This window comes from Marmota monax, unplaced genomic scaffold (assembly GCF_021218885.2).
Source record: "Marmota monax isolate L192 unplaced genomic scaffold, Marmota_monax_Labrador192_F-V1.1 WCK01_AAM20220418_F8-fsc00083, whole genome shotgun sequence".
NCBI classification, from domain to species: Eukaryota; Metazoa; Chordata; class Mammalia; order Rodentia; family Sciuridae; genus Marmota; species Marmota monax.
Genome location: NW_026692848.1, coordinates 4,931,805 through 4,944,372, shown reverse-complemented (window position 1 = coordinate 4,944,372; position 12,568 = coordinate 4,931,805). Strand labels below are relative to the sequence as shown.

General features: G+C 33.2%; 1 protein-coding gene across 8 annotated transcripts in view; it reads left to right on the top strand.

Annotated features, from left to right (window-relative positions):
• Positions 1-12,568, top strand: part of Qki (QKI, KH domain containing RNA binding) — a 134,434-nt gene that overhangs the window by 82,962 nt on the left and 38,904 nt on the right. For all 8 annotated transcript variants that reach the window (XR_009227230.1, XM_046449288.2, XM_058580944.1 and 5 more), the window contains exon 4: positions 11,206-11,349. Coding sequence is in view for 7 of the 8 variants with exons in the window: in XM_046449288.2 (XP_046305244.1) it covers positions 11,206-11,349 (144 nt within the window). In the remaining variant the exon portion in view is untranslated. The remainder of the gene's footprint in view (positions 1-11,205; positions 11,350-12,568) is intronic.

Below are 12,568 nucleotides of genomic sequence, written 5' to 3'. Positions count from 1 at the left end.
AATAGGGAGGCATATGAAATTCAAAATGTGATATTAAGGTGGTTGGGTTCACTTATACAAAATATTCCTGATGGAATAAGCATCTGAGAGTGAAGAGGCAGAACTTCAGTCTATTAGAAGACCTATTGTATTGATGTAAGTAAGCACTTAATGATACAGGACAAAGTGTATTTATTCAGAATATACAAATAATTCACTAAAAATTATTTCTAGGGGCTAGGGTTGTAGCTTAGTGGTTAAGCATTTGCCTCGAATGTGTGAGGCTCTGGGTTTGATCCTCAGCACCACATTAAATGAATGAATGAATGAACAAAACAAAAAATATGAAATGTTTCTAAAGACCACATATTCAATATAAAAATGAGCAAACAGGCAGATAACAGAACAGAAACCCTACTGAACAGTGAGCATGTTGAAAGCTGCTTCTAAAAATATTAAGTAGGTGACATACAGTAAGTAATACCTTACTAATAATCAAGGGAATGCACATGTGTGTTTAATAAGAGTAACATAACATTCAATGCCCACTGAGTTGTTAAACAACATTGTCCATTATAATAATAAATGAATAAATTTGCTCAAACAACACTTGATTCAGTATATACTTAGAATTGAAACTGGAATGTTCAAAATTGAAACTGGAATGTTTTGAATTATCTTACGCACTTATCCTGATAAAAATACATTGATGTGACCTTTTTACACAGAATAAGAGAGTAAAATAATCCCTATTGTGAAGAAAGCTTAATTTTGGTTATTGATATTAAAGGATATTATTTTTCTTTAATGAGCAAGCAATAAACATTGAAGTAGTTTAGCTTTTAACATTGAGATTAAATTTTGTACATGTAAATAAATTGCGATTTATGAGCTGCATATTTTGGAGTTGTGGGTTCTAGTTATTGTGTAATGGCTTATTGTAACTATTCTTTCAGCATGTAATAATTAGAGCAGAATTCTGTTTTTCAAAGCAAATCATGTCAATTTAATTTATAATTTCTTTAACAACAAATATTAATTCTGTATTTTGGCAAGAATACCTTCTAAATGAGCCTAGGAAGGCCCATAACAAATTTGCCATTTTCTCCTCTCCCAAAATGTAAACGGGCTGGGAATGTGCTCACATGATAAAATGCTTTCCTAGAGGGCACTAGGCCCTGGGTTCAATTCCCACCACCACATATCTCTCTCTCTCTCTCTCTCTCTCTCTCTCTCTCTCTCTCTCTCTCTCATACACACACACACACACACAAAATGTAAATAGGTATTGCCAATTTATTATTGTCATTTATTTTTAGAGTGTCATAATGACAGAAGTAGCCATTGGATTTTTCTGTTCAGAGTTAGGATGTATTGGTGTATGTTTTGCTCTGTTGATAAAATCGGGAGCTGAATGAGGTCCAAAGTTAGTGTTCATTGACATTGCTAAATTATTCATTGAAATACCACTGGCATAGTATTTTCTATCCCCTTTCACATTGTTTTCATTTCACTAAACACACATCTCAGTATACAAAATAAGAAGTACTAGGCTGAATTCCTAACTTTAGTATCCTGATCTTGATCTAAAACTTTCAAAGATCAAAAACCACCACCAGAAATAGAACTGTGACATCCTAGGTAATTTGCATGAATATCTCTTTTCCACTTTTACTCTTCTTTTCTGACTCTGGCAGTGTTTCTCAGACTGGCCTTGAACTCCTGGCTCAAGGGTTCTTCCTGAATCCGCCTCCTCAGTAGATGGGACCCCAGGTGTGTGCCACTATGCTTGCATCATCTGTATCTTTTAATCCAGAAAAATAATTGATTATTTTTTAAGTTTTCACTGTGACTTTGATTTTGCAGCTCCTAATTGACGAATTGGAACGTTTCTGATTCCGTAGTTATGTTAATATAATGACAGGATAAAGTTGTGAAGTAAAAGAAGGGAAATTCCTACGACCTGGAAGGCTGTCTTAAGACATAGGAAGGGCATGGCATAAGGAGGAAAAGGAGTTCCACAATAACAGCTTGGCCCTGCCTTCAGCATCTTTTCTTTATTTAATCCTTGCAATCCTGTGACTTTTACAAATGACAAAATAAGATTTCAAGAAATTATAATTATTTCGCTGTCTCCTTTGCTAGTCTGAAACACTTAAGAGGGCTTGTGTGGCTGCACACTTACCTGTAAAATCTAGTTCACTAGCAAGGTACCTTCTGTGTAGAGGAATTCAGTTAGTATTAAGTAAATAAATGAATGAGATGCTCAGGTTTATAGAGGTATTGAAATTAGGTTAGCATTTGAGTCTGTGTTCTTGTCCTCACTATGTATATAACACTTCTTGGTGTGGGGAGTCACTTTCTTTTGTGTTTCCTCCCACCTTAACCAGTTCTTTTTATTTACTCTTTATTCTACAATGAGCAGATGCTGATTTAGGGTTTGAAGCAAACTTAGTACTCTATCAGTGAGAAAATATGAATACTTGGTAAATGTTGGCATTATGGAAAGATCTTAAAATACTGTTATGACAAGATAGCACTCTTTATACATGTAGAGATGCATTTCTAAATATTCAGTCATAATGTGTCTTTGATATTGTTTAACAATGATGGATTCAAGATGGCATGAAGGCAGCTATGAATTGATATTGGGGCAATACGAGTACTGTACATACCCATAGTGGCATTAGGTTGAATAAGACATTACAAAGCAATGACAACAAATGATAAAGTTGCTCTTTATCCTCTATCCTACAGTCCTCAACAAGGAAGCAACTTTTGTAATATAATGAGCATTATTGCTCATTTACATTTTGGAAATTCTAATAGCATTAGGCTACAGTCTTAGGTTTGAGAATGTAAAACAGACTATCAGTGGATCTTTCAAGGTAACTCTTAGTTTGTATGTGGTTGTAGCTCAGTGGACTCTGATCTCTATTTTGCATATGTATTTTTTATTTTTACTTAACAGAAGATGGAAAATATTCGGATTTTTGTATTGCCTGCTCTCTATATTTGTATAGATCTTTAATTGAATTTTTCAGGTATTTAATTATTTTCCCTAACCCACATAGAGAAGTACACATGTAGAATGTACAAGAAAATACCATATGACTTAGAAGCTTAGTAATTATGGAGCTAGAATATTTTGTTAAGTGCTGTTTTCAGTTTAAATGTAGCAGTTTAATACCAAATTGTACCTTTATTTTATTTATTTTTCTTTATGTGATACTGATTGAACCCAGAGCCTCATGTGTACTAGGCAAGAGTGCTCTACCACTGAGCTACAACCCCAGCCCCCAAATGTTTTTTAATTGCTTTAAATATGCAAAATATTTTACCGATATTTTATATATTTCTAATATATAAGATACAATAATTTAACGTTGAGTAAAGAATACATAATGTTAAAACCCTATGGATTTAGTAATGCTTTAAAATTGAATTTGTATTGCATTTATTATGCAGCATGAATATGTTATGCTGAATTTATTATGCAGCATGAATATGTTATGAAACTAGTAATTCATTTGTGTAGGCCACTTATTTATAGAATATGCAGCTGTTTATATACATATGAAACAAGTACAGAAATTAATACTCAATAGAAATGAACAGAAATGAAATAAGAGAAGTATAGGTTCAGATCTGTGTGGGTAGACAAGAAATATAAACCTATTGATTATATACCAAACTCTTAGGTATTTTAGGCATTTCTGAGTACTTTAGGTTAATGTAAAAAGTGGAAATGAAACATCTTTGCTTTCTCGAGACTTCCTATATAGAGTAGTAAAGTTCTGTGGAAGCAAAGTGAGGCACAGGGAGGATAGATAAATTCAGATAGAATGTAGTAACTTGGGAAAATATTTTGGAAGAGGTGGTATTTGAATTCATTTTTCAGTTTTTTTGTTTTTTAATTCCTTTCCCTACTCTTTCAGTCCATTTTGTACAGAGCCTATGAAATAATCATGGTCATAGTTTGTTAAAGATTAAATAAAGGTATATCTTTTTTTAAGCTTTTTTCTTTCTAAAAGTTACATGTAAAAAGTAACTTTGTTTTTATGTAATATTTTAATATATTTTATTGAGTAAGTTAATAAAAACATTTTCAATTTTGTTTTTCTGAATTTTGGTTTATGTTCTTGTCCATTTGTTGTTAGTTACCCCTGCTCCATATTCCTGGTATGTCATCTCCTAAATCATCTGTCTGTGATTTTAGATTGCATTCTGTCCCAGCCATAGTCCATCATGGTTAACATAATTATGCAAAGCTGGATGCTCCTCTGTGTGCTGTCCAGATTTACACAGCTAGAGCTCCTCATAGTTGTGTGATATATGTGCTGCATGTATTTCTGTTTTATAGATGAGAAGCCAAGGCACAAAAATGTGCAAATATTTTGCCCAGGATTTAACAGGTAGTATGTGTGTAAGTGTGCATAGTATCATAAATTACTAAGATTATCAGACCATTACTCAAAATTTTATCTGTGAAAAATCATATTCTAAAGCATTCCTATTGAATTTCTGTGGAATTTACTGTCCAAATAGAATTATCCCAGAAAAGTGTAACTTTATTTATAGTGAACCATGTGTGGTCACACTTTTGCTTTCACCTTAAAACCATTGTTACATGAACCTGTGAATGACCTTTACTTGAGATTAAGATTTTTTTCAAATACCATCTTGGTTCTGATTATTGTTTTCAGTTAAATAATTATAATCTTGATTAGCTTTTAAAAAATTATATGTGACTTTTCTTGTCTTCCATGAATTATTGTAGGATCTTCAAAGGCAGAAGCTCATCAGCTTAATGTAAGGTCAAGTGAATCAGCCCATCAGTTTATCTCCCATTGAAATAAAGATAGGTGATTCCATTAATACCTATCTTTAAGACTGTTAAAAGGGCTTCGTAAAATGTTGAGTATGAAGCTCTTTATGCGTTTCTGTTAATAATGTTAATAGCTCTGACTTTATTTCTCAGTCTCTTTTTCTGCTGTGGTAAGTACCAAATACAGGGCACTTAGTAAAGACAGTGGAAAGAATGTGAAGATGATTCTGATTCTATGGTGCTTGTAGCTTTTTTTACAATAATACACATTGAATTGATTTTATCAAAAGAAATAGAACAGAGGAGAATAGAGAGAACACCCTGTCTGGAGTGACCTGGTGATAAATTTCTTTAAAAGATGATTTTTGAAATTGGGAATTTAATAAGATCTGGGATGGAAAATGGGCAGATGTAGGATAGATTAATCTTTTACTTTTTATCAGGGCACTATCAACAAATAATTATTGGTTAATATTTTGAAGCATTGTATCATTTTTTCATTTCTTTAACAATCTTTTTATATTTGCTAGATAGTGGAGAGAATAAAACCAACCATCCAGTATACAAAAATTTCACATGTAAATTAGTGGGATGTGTCTGCGAGGAAGCATTTTGTGCTTTCAGAGGCAGTAACCAACTTATATATATGGGTGATCCTTAGCTGCAGAAACTCAACTGAGTTTCCTCCTCGTCTATTTCCAACCTTACTTTTTTGATAAATATTAGGTAGCTGTTGATCTTTAACTTTGCTGAGAGATGAAATTTAAAAGCACTTGTTCACTTCTGTCTTTTTATGGGAAATTTCATTCATATTTTTTTATTTCAGTCTTCGTGTATCATTGGTCATATTCAGCTTCCCAAATTATCTTGTTCACAATTGTTTGCACGCACACACTTTTAAGTTCCTCAGGTCTAGACAGTCTCCCTCGGTTTAGTTTTCATTTGGACAGACCAGTATTATTTGGCAAGCACTGGGGAGATACCTTAAGTGTAGTGTGACCATATAGTAATTATAATTGAATTAGTGGAATTGAGACCCGAAAATGGGGAGGGCCCACCTGATGTCTCCATTATTGTGTCTGCAGGAGTTCAGTGTTCTTGTAATGGAAAGGCATTGGGACTGGTTCTGTTTTCAACTTGGAAAATATTTGGCATCGAATAGTAATAAAAGATCTTTGAATTGGCAAATTGTTTTCCTTATCCTGAACTTAATGAGCATTTGTCAAATGCCTGCTGCCTTTAAAGAATTTCTTAGATGATGATTTCAGTAAACTAAAAATAAAATCATACTAATGTTCATATATTACTAGGAAATAATTTGTTTTGAAAATTTGTTATGGCTCTTAAATTAATAAAAGATTTTTGAGGTCAATATTTATGACTGGAATAAGGAAAGAATTAGACTATATAAAATCTACTTTATGCCGAGTTTCTCAAAAAACAATAAGATATAATTGAAGATGATTATATGTCCAAATTTTAATACTTGGCTTCAGTGCATGTATTCATAATAAAAATGTTGTTGGAACCTCGGTTTGCTTCAATATGTGACACTTTTGAATTCCTTTCCAAGAGATTTTTGGCATATGAACTTGCACATTAAGAGTACAGTAGGGGAGAAGTCTTTTGCTTATTTGCCTGCCTACAAATGTATAATTAAAAGTGTGTCAGCAGGGGTTAGGACAATCAGTGTGCTCTGATGCTTCATGTTATAGAATTACTTTGTTGTTCAAACAGATACTGTAATTAGAGAATAATTTTAAACTTCATCAGGCAGTGACATCAAATTTCTTTTTTATCAAAAAAACAATCACAAACAGTAGTTTCTCAAATGATAAGAATTTATTGCTTTTTATTTTTATGTGTCACTGTGTACAACAGCTTTAAAATGAAGTGGATTTTATTTTATTAAAAAAAAATGATATTATTTACTTATGGGCAATATTAATGTCTTAGTAATAATGTTTAATATATGCATTGTGTTTAAGGCCACATTTTAGTTTTAATAACCTTACCTATTTAAAGATTGGGGGGATTCTATGTGTTTAAGTTAAACGGCTACAGATTTATCCTTTTTTAATATTTCTGTCATTCAAATTAGATAGATCTCTCATTTAGGAAAAACAAAATTTTGTAGGTGCAAGAGATGTTTTACCAAGTACATTTCTTCCAGTTCTTGATATTCTTCATGACTTACTCAAGAATTTATTTATGGGGAAAGGAGTGGCTTGGAATTAGGAGATAGGACCAATATGGGAAAAAAAAAAAATCTTTCATGTATTTCTTTGTCTGCAAAGTCTCTACTGAATCAAAAATTCTGTGAGAGTATGGCATGCTTAGAATTGCACACAAAAATGTTAATAAGGTTTAAAAAAAAATCTAAACTGGACATGGTGGCATGCTCTTGTGGGAGGAGGGCGGCGGGGAGGGGGAGGCTAAGGTTGGGTGGATGGCTTCAGATAAGCCTGGACAACAGAGTGAGATGCTTCACACACACACACACACACACACGCTGAAAAAAGAATTCTAAAGATTCAAGAACTCTGTTTCTGGTCTTTCACTAATTTATTTTGCTTATCTTGGGGCAGTTTACTTAACTAGGAAGCTGATGTAGGTGATGATGTATGCTAGGAGTTAGTGGCCAAGATGGCAGGCTCTGTTGTGTGATCTGGGTGGAGAAGAACTTTGGTGTATCTTGGGCAAGCCACATCTAACAATAACAATGGTAGTGCTACAGTCATATAGTTTAGTTAGGAGGATATAATGACACGGCATATTTTATTGCTTAGCATTGTACTTGATAAGTAGTAAGTGTTCAATAAAAGCTTAGTTGCCGTTATCATGATCACCATCATTGTTCTTATTAAATTTATAATTACCTGAGAGGCTAAGAGTTACTTGAAATTCATTTATGCTTTGTTCATTAAGAATGTACACAATAAATTACCATTAGTAATTATGTCTTTGTTCTTTTATTGGGTGCAAATGGTATTTTATAAAATTATTTAATATGATACTAAACTTTAATTTACTATATAAAGCTGTTTTCCATTTCCTTGAATCTTCTCATCATTTATTCTGACCTCAACTATCAAACCTTAACTATACATACACATATAGTAATGTTATCTGATTTGTCTTTGCTGTCACATTGTTATATTGAGCAATAACTCTTGTCGTTTTGAAAAGATTTCCTAAAAAAATTGTTTTCATTCCCATTTTCTTCTTTCTTTGTGGGTTTGTACATTTTAAATTCTGATTTTCTTAAGTTGGCTTTTAAATTCTTGAATTAAGAGTGTACACTTTTGCCAAGGTACTTAGCAACTCAAATTTATTCCTTCTGTAAAGTGCAGTGGCAAATTATACTGCAGCTTTGTTCTGTGTTTCTATAATGCAGGTAATATCTCCTTTTTAAGTTCTTTGGTTTTTTTCTTCACCATTGTATAAATGTTTCATGGCAAGTCACAGTTTCAGCTTTTATGCTAAAGCTTTTCTGACTTACTCTAAATTATTAATGTTCTTTAGTTATCCCTGTGTAGTATTTATGTGCGCTACTCTTAAACACATACTGAATCTCACCAAACACAGAATAGCCTTTAATTGTCTTTAATTACTAATTAATACATATTATGTTTATATAAAATATCAGTTGTGGTTTGATTTGATTTTTTTTTTTTTTAATCTTTGGCATTTGCCTGTGTCTTTGAATGCCTGTTAATTTCTGATTAGTTATCAGATAGTACGTGTGGATATTTTTATATTTCTATAAATACCCTTCAGCTTTGTTCTGGGACAGTTAAGTCATTTGGAAAGTTTGGTCCCTTTAGGTTTTGGCTTTAAAATTTCTTTGAGCAGCACTGGAACAGTGGGCAGACTAGATTTAATTGTTGCCTTTACTATAGCAAGACCCTTTAGTGTACAGTTTCTGAATCCCAGGAAGTCTTTTCAGTCTGACTCCATATGAAAACTAGGCCCTTTGTTACCTTGAGTCCTGGAAGCAGTTTGTTTTATAAGCCTCTGGAGTTTCCTGCCAGGCTGCACTGGTGGTTTTGGGTGGAATGCTCTGGGCCTTTGGCTGTTCCCCAGTGTGGTTGTACAGGACTTGGTTGTGTGACCCCAGCTGTGCTAGTCTTTTCCACTCAGGGAGAAGTCAGTCAGGGAGGGCTCACTCGTGTCTCCGCCCCAGGTCTTTTCATTGTCACTGATCTTAGCTGCCTGGTGTCTATTGGCTTAAAATTGTTGTTCATTTGTTTTACTTGCTTCTAGTGGGATTATACATTTGGTTCTTATTTTTCCTTGGCTGGAAGCAAAAATCCCTTATGATGATGGATTTAGACAAAAAGGCACACTTTCAGTATATACCAAATAATGCCAGTAACTAGTCCATGTAAAAACACAAATTTTGGTGGGAAAATATTATTAGCAATCTTCAACATTAAAATTAACATTTGTGTTTAAAAATTGAGCAACAGTGAAAATATTTATGCACATTTTATATTCTTCGCAGGTGACCCCATAGTTCCCAGTTCTTGATTGAACTGGTTTCTCATTTAGTTTTTTCATAGTGCTCCCTAGGGGAAAATGAATCTCTTATAGTTCTATTATTTACTTTCTAAGTAAATAATAAATAGAACTATAATATCTGTATCAAAACTTTTTTTGTTTTTCAGTACTAAGAATTGAACTCAGAGCTTCCTGTGTGCTCGGCAAGCAACTCTACCACTGAGTTACATCCCCAAACTTTGTTTAAAAAAAAAAAAATGTATTTCAAGACGGGGTCTTGCTAAGTTGTTCTGACTGGCCTTGAATTTGTAATCGTCCTATCTCAGCCTCCTGAGTAGCTTGAATTATAGGCATGTGCCACTGTGCCTGGCTTTAGAACATCTTAAATTGAAGGAAAAAAATGATTTTCTAAATGACCACATTATTTATTTTTAAATAATCACATTATTTATTAATAGCATCTGTGTTTTCTTGGGGGCCATTCAAGTTCTAAACCTCAGAATCAGATTGGACACCGCCACCTTCTTATACTCTGCTGAGTTTTTCAGACTTGCTTTTTGTAATAGCAATGATAGACCTAGCTTTGTGCATGTGTATCATTACTAAATGGAATGGGGTGTGATCTAATGTTGAAACAGACATACTTTGAGCTAGTAGTTCATAAGTGTCAATAGATGTGATTATAGCTCCAATTCCCTGAAATTTCACATATCCTGGATCTTGTGAGTCCACTCTACTGCCTCCTATACTTGGGGAAACATGAATGTTCTTATCTCTTATAACATGTAGATAGATTTTCCCACTGAAGATATTAGCTGAAAATAAAGTAGAAGTACATACTTAACTGTTCAGACATTTCTGTCCTCATTGGGTAAGCTCATTCATGTGAGTTGTACAAAAGTTGTATCCTTATACCAGTTTTACTTTCTTGGATTGGAATCTCACATTTAGTAAAATAAATACATGAGTAGATTCAAGATAGAGGTCTAATAACAACAAAGGTAATATTTATTGTTTGTTTGTGGTACTTTGGTCTGAGCCACATCCATTTCTGTATAACATTTGTATGTTACCTATTTATAAATTTATATTCTTTGTTTTTTATGTTTTAAAATTTATAAATTGTATTTGCATTATCTCTAAAACTTAAAGCAAGAATTAGCTCTGCAATTCTGAAATGACCCAATTTAGATAATAGGTTTTTGTAGTATGCTCTTCCTAGTTCTCCCTGTGGTGTCAAGGTATCAGTGTGAGGGTCCTCCTCACTAGGAGACTAGACGTCATTAAGGAAATTGGGCACATAGTGTCTGAAAAACTGTATTCATTACTTGATATAATGAAAGAGAGGCCTTATAGTTGATTTTAAAAAAGTCTAATGGAAATATAGTTATAACTTATTATTTCTTGTGGATTATAATAAAATGTTTCCATAATTATTACTTCAAATACTTAAGTGTAATACTTGTTTTACACTATAATGTCTTGTTTGCAAAATATTTTTTTCTGCTGTTGAGTACAACTAATGTTATTAAACAATTGTGATGAAGTGGAAATTTTACTGAGTTTGAGAATTCTTTGATTCATTTTTATACTGACTGTTTATTTCCCGTGTGTTCTTTGTAAGTGACGTGCTTAATCTTGATGACTTTCTGTTTACTCATAAGTAATTTATAGAAATAACATGCTTCTCAGAGTGTTCTTCATGGTAATCTATGGATGATGCCATATGTAAGTTTCTTCATTTTGGCCAGGAAAATAATTCAGAAGGTTTCTAATGTTATTTTAGCAAAATAATGCAAACATGACTTAAATTGTTGGCAACAGATTCACAATATGAAGGATACACTCTCTTTAAAGAAAAATAATTGTAAGAGTGTACTTTGTAAATTTTTTAGGAGGAGCAAAATAGAGGCAAACCCAATTGGGAGCATCTAAATGAAGATTTACATGTACTAATCACTGTGGAAGATGCTCAGAACAGAGCAGAAATAAAACTGAAGAGAGCAGTTGAAGAAGTGAAGAAACTACTGGTACCTGCAGTAAGTAATAATTTCCAAATCTTAGATTTGGGCCTTATTTCCTATCTTCAGTTTAATTTTAGATTATCATAATATTTATCTGTTTTTTATTATTGTTGTTGTTATTGTTTTGGTACTGGGAATTGAACTGATGGGAATGCTACCACTGAGCTACATCCCAGCTCTTTTTATTTTAAGTCAGAATATCAGTAAGTTGCCCAGGCTGACCTTGCATTTGGCAATCCTCCTGCCTCAGCCTCCTGAGTCTCTGGGATTACAAGAATGCACCACCATCCATGGTTTTGTAATGTTTATCTTAGTAGACAGACAATGGGTTATTATTTGGTAGAGATTTTTATTTAACCACAAAATAAAAATATATTAACTCATTAAATATAACAAGCAAACGTGGATATATTGCTCAAATCCTTAAATGGGAAAGTCTTTATTTTTGGAAAGGAATTGATATGGGGGGGGAAGCAAATTTAGTTAATAACCTCTCCTTCTCACAAATAATATTCACCTGCTGAATCTTTTTTTTTTTTTCTTTCTTTTTTTAATGGTACTAGGGATTAAACCCAAGGGCGCTTCACCACTGAGCCATATCCCATTCCTTTTTTTTGTTGTTTTGTTTTATACTCCCAGGAACACTTTTTTTTAATTTTTATTATTGGTTGTTCAAAAAATTACATACTTCTTGACATATCATATTTCATACATTTGATTCAAGTGGGTTATGAACTCCCATTTTTACCCCTTATACAGATTGCAGAATCACATAGGTTACATATCCACTGTTTTACATATTGCCATGCTAGTGTCTGTTGTATTCTGTTGCCTTTCCTATCCTCTACTATCCCCCCTCCCCTCCCCTCCCATCTTCTCTCTCTACCCCCTCTACTGTAATTCATTTCTCCCCCTTGTTTTTTTTCCCCTTTCCCCTCACTTCCTCTTGTATGTACTTTTGTATAATCCTGAGAGTCTCCTTCCATTTCCATGCAATTTCCCTTCTCTCTCCCTTTCCCTCCCACCTCTCATCCCTGTTTAATTAGTTGTTCTCCTTATATTGAAGAAGACATTTGGCTTTTGTTTTTTAGGGATTGGCTAGCTTCACTTAGCATAATCTGCTCTAATGCCATCTATTTCCCTGCAAATTCCATGATTTTGTCATTTTTTTAGTGCAGAGTAATACTCCATTGTGTATAAATGCCACATTTTTTTTTTTAATCCATTCCTTTCT